This window comes from Rhipicephalus microplus, chromosome 3 (assembly GCF_043290135.1).
Source record: "Rhipicephalus microplus isolate Deutch F79 chromosome 3, USDA_Rmic, whole genome shotgun sequence".
In the NCBI taxonomy this organism is placed as follows: domain Eukaryota; kingdom Metazoa; phylum Arthropoda; class Arachnida; order Ixodida; family Ixodidae; genus Rhipicephalus; species Rhipicephalus microplus.
The window spans coordinates 259,038,688-259,054,660 of NC_134702.1; the positions used below are offsets into that span (position 1 = coordinate 259,038,688).

Below are 15,973 nucleotides of genomic sequence, written 5' to 3' on the forward strand. Positions count from 1 at the left end.
TGGTAAAAAATTTTTCCTTGATAATAAGACATAGGTAAAAGATGAGTGACACATCATTGCACTAACTGTAATGGGCAATGTGGGAAAATAATTTTGCTCCACCTGGAAAAGTGGGACGTATATATGTGTCCCGCTGTGGTACAGAGGGTTGACACGATGCACAACTTTGTCGTACAAAGTTATCATGACAGGTGTGATTATGTTATGCCTCTCAGTTTATGGCTATTGCGAGTCGGGCACACATCTTTAAATTTAGTGAAAGTTGTCGCTTGGTCTGTCCTATATACGGCTGACGCAGAAGCCTTGCTACTGTTTCAACCTCACACAGTCGTACCGTGCACTATTAATGTCCCCTTATCCTAGCGAGGTTCATCACTGCTACACGATTTCGGGTGAAAAAGGCAACAGGCTAGGTCAACAAAATGGCACTTGATTGCTATACGTTAGCAATAACGGGTAAATGTCGCGTAAAAGGACATTCATATAACAAAGGGTAGACGCTTACACCTCTGTCGTTGTCGTCCTTGGCTCGCAGGGGGTTCAGGGTTTGTCCTTCGTGTTTGGTGGCTGGTGCAAGAGAGCCTATCTGGTTGTCGGCACGCTAGTTTTCTTCGCAGTCCCGGTTTTTCTCTCCCTGACCAGAATTCATTCCTTCGCTGAAAGAGAGAAAACCCAGTATGCATTTCGGGAAAGTAGAATCGCGAGTGCCGGCCGCGCGGTGTTCCATCTCTTCGCAAGAAGCTTTATGACTCGTGTCTCAAAAGTACAGACATGTCCTCGCAACTAGGCTGTTGCGCTCCTGTAAAATGGAAACGGTAGCGAGGTGCACGTGCTTCCCCAGATCCTTCTCCAATTAAGAAGGCCCCCGAACGACAGAGACTGAAACATGATAATATTTTGTTATTCATCACCAAGGAAGGCTAGAGTGGTGTGTTTCAATCCGCGCCCTCCTGTGATTGGCCCTCTGCCGTGGGTGCTGCTGGTGCCCCCACTCGTCGCTGCTGCATCTAAAGCAGCCACCACCGCTGCTATGCCCACTTGCACCATGGCCAGTCATCGCCACCACTGTCACCTCCGCCACTGTTACTGCTTCTGCTGTCACTTTCGCCGCCATTACGGTTGCCCTGGATCCAGCGCCAGTAGCACTCTGGTCGGGACCGCGCCCCGTTGACCCCGCCACTCAGGTTGTTGGTAATGGCTGAGAGTTGCCAGTTGGTGACGGGTCACGTCCAGCTGTGGCCCAGGCTGCTCTCTCCAGCGTGGTCTGGGCTGTCACACTGGGTCACGGGACCCCGGTCTGGCAAGCTCGAAAGTCTCATCTTCGGGGTTCCGTTCCATGGCGTCGAGGTAGCAGAGGCCATGAAAGTGCCCGGACAACCATGAGTCAGCTAGGTAGGTTTGTCTTTGTGACAGCAGCTCTGAGGCAGCTGGCTCTCTCAGCTGGGCTGGCCGTCGGTCACCCTGGCGCCTCTTGCGTAAAGGCCTGGTTATGAGGGCGATGGGGTAGTTTGTAGTGGCACTGCTTGGTAGGGTGGGGCCCTATCCCCATGACATGGATGGTGTTCTGGCGGTTCTGGCGGTTCTGGCGGTTCTGGCGGCGCCACTTTTCCTTTTGACTCTCCATCTGCTCGGTGGCAGTCCACACAGAAAAAAGGAAAGGTTAACACTGGCACAATTGTGGTGTGTGAACACTTGCATCTCGCTTTGAACATATCAAACACACGCAGATTTGTCTCCGCTTGTGCAGAAAGTAACGCGGTTCTGGGCTCCTCATTCGGTGTAGAGCGTTCGCCGCCTGCGGCCTGGAGGGGTACTGCCCGTTGTCCTCGTGCTCCTCCCGTGACACATAGTGTTTAGAGTCACATACGGGCACCGGTCCGCCGCTCGGTTTGCCTTTTATGTACGCGAGCCAATAAACGACCGAGGAAACTTTTTTTCGCACTCGGTACGGCCCGAACCATTTTAATGCCAGTGTGGTTGCAAACTGTTTGCTAGTATTGCTGAGAACATGATGGCGCCGCAGCAGCAGATTGCCCACTTTGTAGTGTACGTTCCGATGCGTGCTGTCATACTGCACCTTCTGCTGTGCCTTAGTAGTGCTGGGATTATGCTGTGCTTTCTGTGAAGCTTCCGCTAGCTTCTCGCGCAGCTGTGTTGCATAATCAGTACGTGCTGATGTCGCCACTGGCACTCCACTGTGATCCACGAGGACGGTCTTTCGCTAGGTTGAAAGAAGGTGTATACCCAGTTGTACGGTTCACAGTTGATCGCAACGCAGGGCCGATTTCTGGAAGGTAGGTATCCCAGTCCCTATGTCTTTCAGAGAAAGCAACAAGCATGTGCTTGATGTTGCAGTTGACTCGCTCCGTGGGTTTCGACTGAGCATGGTAGGTGGTTGTTTTCTTATGCTTAATGCCCAATGTGGCGCATGTGTCAACAAACACCTTCGCAGTGAAATAAGACACATTGTCTGTAATCAACTGCTCAGGAAACCCGAGCCTGGTGAAAACCCCCATCAACTTCTCTATGATCACTCGAGCCATCAGCTTTCTAAAGGGGAAAGGTTCGACCTGTTTAGTGAAGTTATTAGTGACCACCAGCAAGGACTTGATCTTGCTAGGAGTTGTGGAGTACAGGCCCATTACGTCACATGCTGCGATTTGACAGGAAGTCTGGCGGCTGTTAATCGGTTGCGTGAGGCCGGTCAAGCATCCGCCTCCTGGCTTGACGCTTTCGGCACACACGACATGAATGGGCCTTGCAAATTACATCCCGCTTCATGCCTGGCCAGGTAGCGAGGCGACACAACTTAGCGTAAGTCTTAGGGCCGCTCGCATGCCTAGCAATGCACGAGTCATGAAAGTAGCAAAGAAGTGCTCCTCTCAACGTGCGCGGTATCACGACTTTTAATGACTCACTTGTGTCATCGTCGGAGGAGATGTACCTCAGCAGGACGCTGTCAGAATCCAGCACATATGAATCCACTGTGCTCACAGCACAACCAGCTGTTGCAGAGCACTCCGCACTGACAGCAATACCAGCTGTGCTATGTGCGCGTTGGCCTCACTACCACCCGGCTTCCAGAGCCCGTCGAACACTTTTCGACAAAATCAATCTTTCTATTGAGCTTCTAACAGTGCCCTTCTGCAGAAAAGAACACCGCCCTTCTGCTAATGACAGCCTCTACGTGGTTCACGCTTATGCCTTGAACTAACGTTTGCTCCGCTGTTTTCGTTAGCGCAAGTGTCTCGCTCTCAGTTCGTTCCGAGTTGGTCGGGTGACTTGCCTTGTGTCGGACTGGAGCACGTGATAGTGCGTCAGCCGCAGCATTGTTCTTACTGTTGCGGTAGGGAACGATGAAATCGTAACACTGCAGCAGTAATGCCCAACGAGCCATGCGCCCACTTGGTTCGTTCAAGCGCCTCAATCATGTGAGCGCCATGTGGTCAGTCTCAATCACAAACACAACTCTATCGATGTAAAAGTCAAACATATGGAGAGCAAGAACTATTGCAAGACACTCTTTTTCCGTTACCGAGTAGTACTGCTCCGCTGGCGTCAACAAATGGCTCGCGAATGCAGTCGGCCGGAGGGAACCTCCATGCTCCTGAAGCAGAATTGCTCCTAAGCCCAGGTCACTTTCATCTCTGTGAATCACAAACTGGCTGTTCAAATCGGATATCTACTGCTTGGCCGTGTTGGCCAGCATTTTCGTGAGGTGGTGCAGTGTGGCCTCTTACTCTTGGCTCCAAGCCCAACGCTCATCATTCCTTAAGAGCTTCGTCAAAGGCACCTGCACTGCCGTGCAGTCTGGAATGAACTGGCGATAAAAGTGCACCATCCCCAGAAAGCACCTCAGCTCACTGATATTGTTCGGCGACGGATAGCTGATTATCGCCTCAAGCTGATACTTATCCAGCAAAATGTGACCCTCGTCAAGTGTGAATCCCAATGATGTTATTCGGGTCGACACTATCTGAGCTTTGTTTGGGTTCAGAGTGATGGCCGCAGACATCAATCTTTCTAGAACATCTCATAAGTGGCGCAAGTGCTCCTCGAACATTTTCAAGTAAACCACTATGTCGTCTAGATATGCAAGCGCGTGCTGCCACTTTGCATCTCCCAAAACACTATCAATTAGCCTCTAATATGTAGTGGGAGCGCCCACCAAACCAAACGACATTCTTCTGAATTGTAAAAGTCCTCTGTGGCATGTGAAAGGCGATTTCTCTTTATCCTGCTCATCCATCTCAACCTGAAAATATCCACGGCTAGCATCAAGTGTAGTTAAGTACTTCGCTCGGCCTAGGTTGGATACTAACGATGAAGTGGAGGGAAGAGGGTACACATCCTTCTTTGTAACCTCCTTCAGCCTGCAGTAGTCTACACAAAGGTGATACGTATCATCTTTCTTCGGAACTAGAACTACCAGAAAACCCCTTGGGCTGTTTGACCTCTCAACTACGCCTGTGTCGATGAGTTCATCCAAGGCGGCGTCAAGTGCTTTCTGCTTAGCCAAGCTGGTCAGTCGGGGATTGCATTTCCAAGGTCGTGCATCGTCAGTGTCAATTCTGTGCTTGACCAGCCTAGTGCGGTGGGGTGGTAAGTAAACACCACGTCGTACTCGTACAACAGCGACGACAGCTGCGTTCTCCTTCCGGTTGGCTCTGTGCCTCTACCAAAAGCGGGTGCACTGACCTTCTCTGTAACGTGGCACATTGTTTTGGCAGGGTGGTTATTCGCTTTCGTAGTGGGCCTTCCTCCTCGCGTACTCCCACCTCTCCCTGCGATTGGCATGCCTTTGTCAATGCGGGCACCTTCAAAAAAAGCTTTCGCGCGTCTACGTCACGCTCTTGGTAACCATCGTTTGCAATGTCAATGACAATACCCGTCTTGGCAAGGAAGTCTCGACCCAGGATTAAAGGCATTGACAGCCCAGGAAGATCCACGAAACATTGTCGCCTCGCGTGTCTTGCCCAGAGGATCACTAGCCTAGCCACGCCGCTCGATTGTGCTGTGCCCGTAGGAAGGCGGAAGATGGTGTTGCTCTGTCTCAAGCGAATATTATTCTGATGGAAATAGTGCAACACATCATCTCGAAATAAAAAAAAAAATGCTTGTCCCAGTGTCCCAAAGTGCTACGATCTTCTTTCGAGCCATTGTTAGCAGCTCGTTTGTGCTTGACCCAGTGTGCGGTCGCATTCCCGGGGGATGTGCCCCGGCACGCTGCGCCAATAGCAAGGACCAAGGAAACTATGCTGGCTCGATCGTAAGTCGCCTTGACCAGGTGGTCCTCGCTCCGAGTTGCACTGCTCGTTGGGCCTGCAGGCCAGCGTTAGGCCAGCGCGCTCCTGCAGTGGAATGTCACGCACGCCCTGGGCCGTACGGAGCACATAAGCATAGGGGTCCAAAGCGCAACCTGACAGCTCCTAGCCGCGTGGTACGTGCTCATCAGCGAACGATGCTGATGCGTTGGCCCCTAAACGCTTCTGAAGCTACCGTGCCGCCATTCCACGCACAGCGAGGCTCGATTGACTGCGCTGCCGGCAGAGGTGGGCGATAGGATCACGCTGCGAGGATGTCCCGTTGTATGCGCTTCACCTCGGTGGCAAGCTCTTCTGGGTCTGCAAACTTGCAAATCCTGAAGTGCGCCGCAAAATTCGGGCGCGCTTGTCACGTAACGCGCTTGACTTTTTTCTGCATTGGTGGCGTCAGTGTTAGCGAGACGATACAGTTCATCCATCGCCCGTACATATTCCAGCAAGCATTCTTCGGGATGCTGGGTGCGTAGCTCCAATTGCCTCCGCAAACACTTGCCTCCGCAATTGCCTCCGCAAATTAGCCAGTTGGAATTCGCTGTGGAAGCTGTCGTGGAACTCTTCTACTATGCCGGCATGATGTCCGGTTAGTCGGAATGATAGAGCCGCTTGCTCCTTGAGCGACATCAAGACCACGCACTCGAGAAGTTCGGCGTCAGGAAGACCCATCGTCTGCTGATAATTGAGTAACCGGTTGAGATACTCGTTGGCGCACTTGCAGTAATGGTAACCAGTGTAGGTAGGCATGTCTGCCTTGACACGTGGTCGCACATTCTGCATGGAGGCCTGCGCTGTGTTCTGCAAGGTGCTCGCGAGGCTTTGCATAACTGACAGCGCATTCTGTAAGAGTACTTCGCTCGAAGGCCAATTCTTGCCCGAAGACCCGCATACAGTTGCGGCGTGTGTCTGAGCAGCTTGTGGTGGTGCGTCTCTGTTTGCGTCGCGAGGTGTTGGAGTGCCATGCATGACGTTTCGGTCGTTGGCCTAGTCTCTGCCAACGCAGTCTCTGCAACCTCCTGGTCGTCCCGGGTGAAAGTACCAAAATCTACGTTTTTGGGAAGTCCTAACAGTGCCCCCGTGTTAGCCAGAGGATTGACGCTCTGCGATGCGACATCAGAAAACATGTGCAAATCTGGGAATTCTGATGTGCCTGTTGTTCTTCGTTCGGAGAACTGTCATAGTCGCTTGCGTCAACACAACTAGCCGCGTTGCCAAATTCCTTGCATTGGGCGCCAGATGAAGGGGGTCTGTCCTATGTACAGCTGACGCAGAAGCCTTGTTAATGTTTTAGCCACACACAGTCGCACCGTGCACGATTAACGTCCCCTTTCCGTAGCTTGTCTCATCGCAGCTACACGGGCTCGGGCAAATAAGGCCACAGGCTTGATCAACAAAACGGCACTTTATTGCTATACGTTAGCAATAACACGTAAATGTCGCGTAGAGGGACTTCAGATAACAAAGGGTAGACGCTCACACGTCTGTCGTTGTCATCCTTGGCTTGCAGCGGGTTCTGGATTTGCCCTTCCTGTTTGGTGGCCGATGCAAAAGAGCCCGTCCGACTGTCTGCATGCTAGTTTTCTCCACCGTCCCAGTTTTCCTCTCCCTGACAAGAATTCATTCCTTCGCGGAGGGAGAGGAAACCCATTCCGCATTTCGGGAAAGGAGAATCGCGAGTGCCAGTTGCGGGGTGTTCCATCTCTTCGCAAGAGGCTTTATCGACTCGTGTCTCGAAGAGACAGACATGTCCTGGCAACTGGGCTGTCGCACTGCCGTGAAAGGGAAAGGGTGGCTGGGTGCACATGCTCCGCCACAAAGTTCAGTTCTCGTTTACTTTAATTTTCGTTGCAAACAGTGCTAAAAACAGCACAAGAGAGAACCCATAAGTGTTAAATTGCATTCAGATTTATGAAATATGAATAGAACAAACATAGAAACATTTCAATTGAACTACTAGACTTTTCCATCTCAATTCAGTTGAATGAATTGCATATTACCCTAATACCGTATAACATATCATGCGTTCATTTCTTGATACCCTTGCATGGCTTCATTAAACTAAAGACTGGGGCATGTGCTACGAGAGCTGGGAAAGTTGTTTTTTCTTTTTGTTATAAAATGGATTTTGTGTACCTTTCTTCAGACTCAACGAAGCAACAGTGAGGTGAATGCACTTGATGACCTCTTCCGAACGCCACTGCATTGGGCAGCGATCTTAGGTGAGCATATCATCTTAGTTATGATTTAAGTTTCTGAAGTGGCGGTTTCGCTGCTGATTGGGGAAACCATTTTGTTCTTTCCTATATCGTACAAGTTTCTACGGGTGCATGCATCTTAATAGTTATTCTTCTCTTCGCAAGTTTGCTTTTAGAAATGGATTTCAAAGCCCATACTAACAACGTAAAAAAAAGTGGAGATTGGCGTGGGCGTGTCTTACATACAGTCTTCTTTTTTTCTGACTATTTCTTTAATTTCCCGGGGCACTGCTCTCGGGCGAATCAGCGTAGGCTGCTTCGTGTTCCCACCGTCTGTGCACTGAAAGAGAGAAAGGGGCGTGTCTGGTGGTCTTGATCGTAGAGTGCCTCGATGCGCACTCCCCTGTTCATAGTGCGGTTATTCTTCGAAATGACCGACGCCACTTCGCCGCGCGCGTCCACCATGTTTTGGCAGCGCTGCACTTGCTCAAACGTATACGCAACGGCTTCTGCCTTGTCGCCCGCCTGATTTGTTGCCAGTCCTGCAAATAACTGCATGCTCAGTGTCACACAGCACGAACTATTCTAGAAATGGATGGAAGGTGTTTTCTTTCCCAAGCAATACTAAAAGAAAACTTTTATTTGCAATGACAATGAAGAGTGGCAAGTGGCAGCCGACGAGTGCTGCTCTAGCATGCAGCGTGAATATTGCAAGCTTTGTTGCTGTTTTCTATCACCTTTCCTATCACGATGTTCGAAACAGCGTGTATAATACTAGTAACAATGTCACAGATTAAACCATTACAAGTTATGTGTGTGGTTTTGACTGTGTTTGTGACGTACTTGTACTTTAACACGGTCTGATGTTGAGTGAACTGTTAACCCCAATTTTTTTCATGGTGTTCGAACTGTTCTCATAAATTTGGTGTTCTTTTCGGGGCGTGCTTGGAAATAGTACTTTCGCTGCTGCGGATTTCTTCTTTTGTTTTGTTTTATGCACGAAGGTGTGATTGTGAAATTTTCGCGTCTGTAATTAACTGCAACAATTCAATCCGAGTTGTGTTTTTTTGCGCAGCAAGAGCTACAAATAGAAAATTCGGTGTGCATGCTCACATTGTTCCTGATAGTGCATTTTGACTTCATCTATCGGCTGGCGATAACTCGCATGCCGGTTAACTGCTATATGCCACATACAACCTCTCAGTAAATTATATTACTCGCGGTGGCCACTCCCATAATATACATTAACTCAGTAATATGCACTGATATACACTGATTCCTTTCGCATTTTATGCACAGAGTTTCATGCAAGTGTGTTCGACATGTGTAGTATGTAGGATTGCATTGTAGTCAAAACGGTGACATTTTTTTATTGTGATAGCAAATATATGGACAGTCTCAGCTGGTTTATTGTGATAGCAATTATATGGACACTCGGCTGGATTTTGCCACTGGTGTCGACGTCGTCACTCACCGTGTATGGATACGTAGCTATATATGAAAATGCAAGAAAGAAAAATAATCCACAAAAAGACTCCAGCGCGTGCAATCAAACTTGGGGCCTTTGAGACATGTGCGAGGCATTAACCACTAAGCCACTGAGGAGCACTTCCTTCAACATTCAAACCGCTAGCTATTTATATCTACTACTTACCGCTACTGACGGGCATCTCTGGGCGGGAGGGGGGGGGGAACCTCTGTGTTTTCAGCATTAACAGCAAGATGGCTGGTGCAATGAGCACACGTCGTCACATCGTTACGATGCAGTCACTTGCCCTCTCATTTTCCACGCACACTCTGTCCCGCAGAGAGTAGGTGAGTGGACTCTCAGCCTTTATCTCGCGGTGGGGACGATCGTACGTCTTGGCTGGCTTTGGAAATTTTCCGGAATGATTCTGTTATAGATACTGGGCGCACAAAGAACACTGCAATCATTGCACATTCTCCGTTTGCGAAAACGTCGCACTTTTCATGCGCAGCGACGTAACAACTGAGACACTTATACGCGTTCATCTGTACCTAGTACATTTGTGCATTAGAAACATGGGGCAAGTGCAATCTGCTTGCCATTCCGCGCGTGACCTTTCAATTTGTCGCTATCGCGTTCATTGCTTCGCATTTGCGGCAAAGCTGTGACTTTTTTACCATTGCCATTGCTGCCGTCATGCACCGTACATGTTTACGTATCTACATATTGGAAAACTAAAAAAAAAAAGCCGCCCATGCTCGGCACCCAGCTCGTCGCGATGCACCAACGCGTGCTTATCTCCCACATGTACTTTGCCCCATGCATGGGTGCAGGGAGTCAAGTACTTGTGCGTTTCCACTTATTCTTCGGTGGGGAAAATCGTGTGCCTTGGCCTTTCACTGGAATGATTGCGTTAGTTGCCTGGCCTACAAAAGTCAACTTCGCTCGCTAGGCAGGCCCCGTTTGCCAAAAGAGCACACTTTTCTAACGCAGCAAAGTAACAACTGGGATAATCGTTAAACGGACGGACAGACAGACACACAGACAGATGGACGGATGCATTCACAGACGATCGGACGCATGTAAGGATGGACGGGCAGACAGATGGACGCTTGCATTGATGGATGCATGCACGGATGTACGCACGAAGAGATAGACGGACGCACAGATGCTTTGCCCTACGCATCATTATTCACTACGTGGATATGCAGTGATTTTTTTTTGTTTCGCTAATCGGCCTGCTTCACTGGATGCGAGGGGAGGGGGGGAGTGGTTCTATGATTAGAAAAGAAAAGTGAACTCCGCAACTGTCTGCAGCTAAGTGGGACACCTCAGCAGTGGATGTCGCACACGCTAATGTCAAAGGGCCACTCACCAGGTTTTGACAATTTTGAGCTGACAAGCACAATGCGTAGACGAGGCGTTCATGATCACGTTTGCCGAAATTTGCAATGCTACACGCCGCGAAAATGGGTTAAATTTCAAGGTGAACGCTGCTTCCCCTCCCCTCTGCCGGCGCATGTCTAGAAAATGAGGGCATGACGAGGGAGTATGAATGGCCCTACGTACACGGCAATGCAGTGACGTTGGTCCTCTACGTAGACAACTCTGCTCTGACGTCAACAGTATACCACGTGACATGGCAAAAATTATGTTACACAACAAGCGTAGTTTATGTATTTGTTGCTTTAAGAGATTATTAAACCTCGAAATAAAAAACGAGATGCAATAAAAAAATTGTGCACATTTAAAAAAAAATTTTTCCCGTGAAATGCTACAAAATGCAGGGCTAATGTGCCAGCGTTTTGCATGTGTTCGTGTCCCCGCGGTCAGAGCATCGAGCAGACGACAGGCGTAGAAGCAAATGGAACGCTCCTACACGTTCGCGCACTGATTGCCCTCATCTGTTTTGACCGCGTCTACGCGTCTAAGTAAACACTAATGTAGACACTAGATCATATTACCACCACTCTCGAGGCAGTGAAATGCCGCAGTAATAGGATGCTCAGTAATAGTGTGCTCAGTAATAGGATGCAAGCCTGATGATCAGCGTGGGCACATTTGACATCGCTTGCCGAAAAATGAAGCGCAGCGCCTTACCTGACTGCAATGCATTGGCCTTCCGGCGACGCAGAAGCATGCGCTTGTTTGTGGTTGGCACTTCATGCCGGAGGATTATATCCTCGATCCGCGGATTGAGGATGGATTGAACACTGGGATGAGGCATGTGCTATGCCCAGACACACTACCAACGCTCTTCGTTCCGAAAAAAGGTGGTAAATGTCATTTTTTTTTTATTCCATTCGCAGTGTAAGGGACAAGTGAATATGATAACAGAGCATCATTTACTTGGCAGTTTGGTGTGCGTAGTGCATGCAGTGTCTTTTTGAATGTCGAGTGTGCAAAATCAGACACAAGTAAATAAATGCGCAGTGACTCAATGCGCGAAAATAATTGGAAGATACTTGCATCTTAGAAGGTTGTGTAGAAATTGCAGCAATGCCTCAATAAATAACAGATCAGTGTATTAAAAGTAAGCTTCGTTTTTACCTCCCGTATTTTCAAGATGTGGCCAACGCATGCAGCAATGTCAATGAAGCATCACAAACCGCAAGTGTGACTTTGCATCTTAATGCTGCATCAGTGGTGTCGGCGTGTTTGCAGGGTGAGAGATGCAGATGTAGGAAAACAGCGCTGCTGTCCACAGCCTGCACCCAGACTTCACAGGAAAATTGCAGACATCGTACGACATCTGAGAATGGTATCCGAACGCTCACAATCCCTCGGACGACTGCTACCCAGACAACAAAACAGAGGATTTCTGAAAAAAATACTGGTGAGCCGAGGCTGGCACGCTAAAGGTGTGGGCAATAATTAATATATCAAAATAATGACAATTACTTGCTGCCCTATTGAAAGTATAGAGCAAGATATTCGTACTAATTGTTCATATTTAGATGCTGCACAGAGCAGCATAACTTGGTATTGCACATTTTACACTCTTCACAGCGAAACTGCGCCTGCTGGAATACTGCACCAAAGTGCCATGTAAGCAAACACAGCAATGCAAATTTCGCACAGCTGCAAAGTTAATTATGGAAAGTGTTCTGTCGCTTTGAACAAATGCTACTCTTTTGAAAGCATTCATTTACACCAACAAGTCATAGTACATAACGATGACTAGGTGACAATTTTATTTGGACTTGTCAGTGAAAATGAAAGTATAATATAGGTCCGATTGGTGTGCTTTCATATTTTTTGAAAATATGGCTTCACGGTTCATGCTAGACAGACTGCTTACCCTTTGCATCTGTATATGGAAGAAACATTTGTTTGAGGGGTCCAGATGAAATTCAGCAACCAGTTCAAATATCAGAAAAGTAAATGTTTGTGTTTCTGAGAGCTTCAGATTGCATAAGAGAGAGGTACTGTTTTTGTGACAATGTCCTACATTATTGCAGGCACGCAGACGGACTTTAATGTTCGACTGCAGATCACAACAGCCATGCAGACGGACAGCTGCAACATGCCCTCGCCACCAGCAACACCTAAACAATCCTGTGATCCTCCTGCTTTAGCCTGGGAGTTTGGTGCCCCACCTTTGACACCAGTGCACAGGGCATCCTTTCTAGATGCTGATGAAGCTGAAGAAATGGAGTACAACATTGTAGGATCGTTTGACTCCAACTACAGACCTTCATCAGAATCAACAACCAGCTCGTGCGATACGTATGTTGCACTGAATCTGTTTTGTTCACAGTAATGTTCACAGTAATAGCTTTAGCAGAGTGTTGCACTTGGATAGCTCATGTAATGTGTTCCTTGCATATTCAAATTTGCAAACAAATCAAGCACAGTGATATTGATTGGCTGAGCAGTATGTATATTTTTGTGCAGCTGTACACTTCAATGAATGACACTTTTAGCAGCTGTAAAATGCAGTGACACTTAAAACATTTTGTGACAGCTGTGATTTTGTAAAGGCATTGTGTGTAAACAAAATACATGAAGAGAGTCCTCAGAGACACAGGTGGTACATTTTCATGAATCGTGTATTGCTCATAAGCATATTAGGCTCCTTAGCAATACACGACATACAAGGGCACTCAAGCATTACTAATAATAACATGTGGCTGTATCAAGAAAATTTCAAGAAAATACACATTCCCGACTGCTTGAAAACATGAGAAGCATATGTTCTAGTACAGAAAAAATGGTATTCTAGAAATTGATACCGCAAGGAACACAATGAAACTAATGTGATAGAAGGCGTAGCCAAGCATAGTACATGCTGCTTCTGGGTTAGTGACGGGAAGAAAAGTTTAAGTCAGATTAAACTTTCACTGTTTGTTGACATCAGCATGCTTGTTTAAAGCTATACATGTGAATAAACAGAACAGGTATTGTGCACCCCCTAATGAAATGAAAACGTAAACATATATTTTTGCGACACTCACTCTCAAAATATCTGCTTGCATATATGACAGTTTTAACTTTCAATGTGCAGAAAATCCACCGGTATGATTGACACACTAGTGCCTACCACAAGGTGTGAAGCCTCGGAGCCAACCACAACACTAGGATCTGGAAGCAACAGCTTTGCAGGACCTGCTGCACAGCATTGTAGGAAACCCAAGTTCATTGTTTTTGAAAGCCGCTTACAGCAGCTTTTACCTCCTACCTGCACTATGTGCCGAATGCCCTGGCACAAGCAGCTGTTTGTGGTTGGCTCAATGGTCACGAGTTTGAGCACCTGCAGTAATTGCAACAACACAGCAATGTGGAGAAGCCAGCCTCTTATTAGACAGAAGCCTGCTGGAAACATCTTAATTGCAGCCGGTCTGTTATTTTCTGGATGTCTTGTGGCAACAGCACTGCGATGGTTGAGGTCTATTAATGTCGAGGCCATAAGCTTCCGGCATTTCTACATTTACCAGAAGCTTTACCTGTTACTAACTATCAATAAGGCACGTTTCCATTCATTCAGCTATCAATAAGGCACATTTCCAAGTACAGGCATGCCACGGCAAAAGGTGCTAACAAAATGAATACTGAAAAATGCGTGCCGTTACTATGCATGCAATAACCATAGCCTCAGTGCTCTCCTTGTGTAGTGAGCAATAAGTGCATTGCATAAACACTTCATTGCAATAGGGGTTGTTTCTATGTTTCCACAAAGAGAACAAAGAACATTGAAGTAATTATATTCGTTGCCAAATGAAATTGCGTTATTAATGAGAATATGCTGGGTTGAAAGTATAGTATAATCTATATTTTAAATATTAGCTATTTCAACCACTGGCTGAATGTTGACAATCATCTGACTGACTGTACATTCAAATGTGCAGCGACGCCTGTGGAACTCGGGAATTCAAGCAATTGGAGCGACATGAATGAAATTCTTGTATGCAGCTTCCATGATCAGTAGCAGGCCAAGTTTTCGGCTGGGGATGGTCGCTACGACTTTCCGGGACACAATGCAAAGTACTTGACGTACTTTGCAATGAAAATACTTGAAACTCGGAGGAATCACATCCTGCATTGTGAACAGGTGAAAGTGCGAGAGGTAATCAAAAAAACAATGGTGTGATAGAAGTCATTCAGTGTAACAAACAAGTCTTTGTATGCTCTTGCACACAGAAGCTGTATCTAACAGCAATTCAATGGAGAAGGAGGGCCTGCAGAAAAGTCTAAGGAAGTTGGAAGAATGTGGCATGAAAGTGCGATCATTTACAACAGGTACTCTTAAACACTAATCATTGTATGAAATGCCAGTGCTGCTGTAATCATAAATATACTTGTGTAATAAATCCACTTACCAAATTGTTTGTCAGCAAACTGTTAAAAAAATTTACATGTCACAGGGATTGTACAAGCATTACGACATCCACTGTGCATGCAGTTATACGTGTAATTAAATGGGTCACTTCTTTTTAATGCCAGCAGCTGCTGACATTGGCCTTTCACATTGTGAAGCTTGAGTGCGCTCAGCCGCATGATTATTGTGGCCTATGCATGGCACGCGCAGAGATTAAGCAACCAATATCAGTTGCCTAAGAGACAGCTTATGTGAGGTATGCATAGCTTTAGCTCTGCTAATACGCCCTGCCATTCTTTGCAGATCGCCATCCAGGAGTCGGAGCATTCCTCCGAAAAAAGTAGTTCAAACACTTTTACGATGCATGACACATTTCTAAAGGTATGCCGAAACAATCAAATACAATGACTATGGTGTCACGGTACATGTAGTACAATCGAGTTCCCTTTCGTATTACGCAGAAGCTCGAACATTCACTCATATTTATCGCTGCTGTTTTTGCTCAGGTATCGCAAACAAGCTCAAGGATGCAAGCATGTCCAAAGGCTGTGCCATTATTGGAAAATGAATAAAAAGTGTAGTCAATCATTTGTATTTCAAGCTCCAGCAGGAAATGGCGATGGGGATTTGATAGTCAGCATGTGGTGTAGCATGCTGAATCACATCTGCAATCAGCATGTGGGCCACGAGGGACCATTCACTGCTTGCATACATGAGCCCCTTGAAGATAGAGAGTGGATGAAGCGAGGTAACTGCTGTAGGGGATATTGTCTAAGTGTTTCTTGTGTAACACTCGTGCATCTGTGCATGGACATTTGCATGGTTCAATATTTATGCATGATTCCTTTTTTGTAACAATATGTTACAGAACTACATGTTACCACTTTTCCAGGTTATGTCAACCAGCTGCTACGTGATGTGGTCAACAGATGTACAGGTTCCTCACACAAAGATAGTCAGCTGGTGATCCCACAACAGGCATGCTGGTGCATGACTGACGACTACGATAAACCTAATAAAGAATTATTAGTAGCACAGCTCAAATCAAGGTTTCAATGAGCTGTGCAATTTGCTGACATTTATCCAGTGCTTCCGTTTAGTCAGACGAAGCAGAGCATGTACACTGCATGTTGCTACTTGTAGGTCAATTATTTTGAGGTTAACAGCGACCCAC

General features: G+C 47.1%; 2 protein-coding genes across 15 annotated transcripts in view; both read left to right on the forward strand.

The window, feature by feature from the left end:
• Nucleotides 1–15,973, forward strand: part of LOC119178128 (uncharacterized) — a 435,306-nt gene that overhangs the window by 133,637 nt on the left and 285,696 nt on the right. For all 14 annotated transcript variants that reach the window (XR_012894531.1, XM_075890939.1, XM_075890937.1 and 11 more), the window contains one exon: nt 7,462–7,537. Coding sequence is in view for 13 of the 14 variants with exons in the window: in XM_075890939.1 (XP_075747054.1) it covers nt 7,462–7,537 (76 nt within the window). In the remaining variant the exon portion in view is untranslated. The remainder of the gene's footprint in view (nt 1–7,461; nt 7,538–15,973) is intronic.
• On the forward strand, nt 11,646–14,013 carry LOC142804229 (uncharacterized). The gene is made up of 2 exons (XM_075890948.1): nt 11,646–12,710; nt 13,489–14,013. The coding sequence occupies exons 1-2, from the start codon at nt 12,424–12,426 to the stop codon at nt 13,976–13,978; spliced, it is 777 nt and encodes a 258-aa protein (XP_075747063.1). The 5' UTR covers nt 11,646–12,423; the 3' UTR covers nt 13,979–14,013.

What these genes read in the sequence shown, in the direction of transcription:
- LOC142804229 (XM_075890948.1), top strand. Translation starts at nt 12,424, where the DNA reads ATGTCCTACATTATTGCAGGCACGCAGACGGACTTTAATGTTCGACTG. An exon ending in ACAACCAGCTCGTGCGATAC is followed by an intron (nt 12,711 to 13,488) that starts GTATGTTGCACT and finishes TTCAATGTGCAG; the next exon opens with AAAATCCACCGGTATGATTG.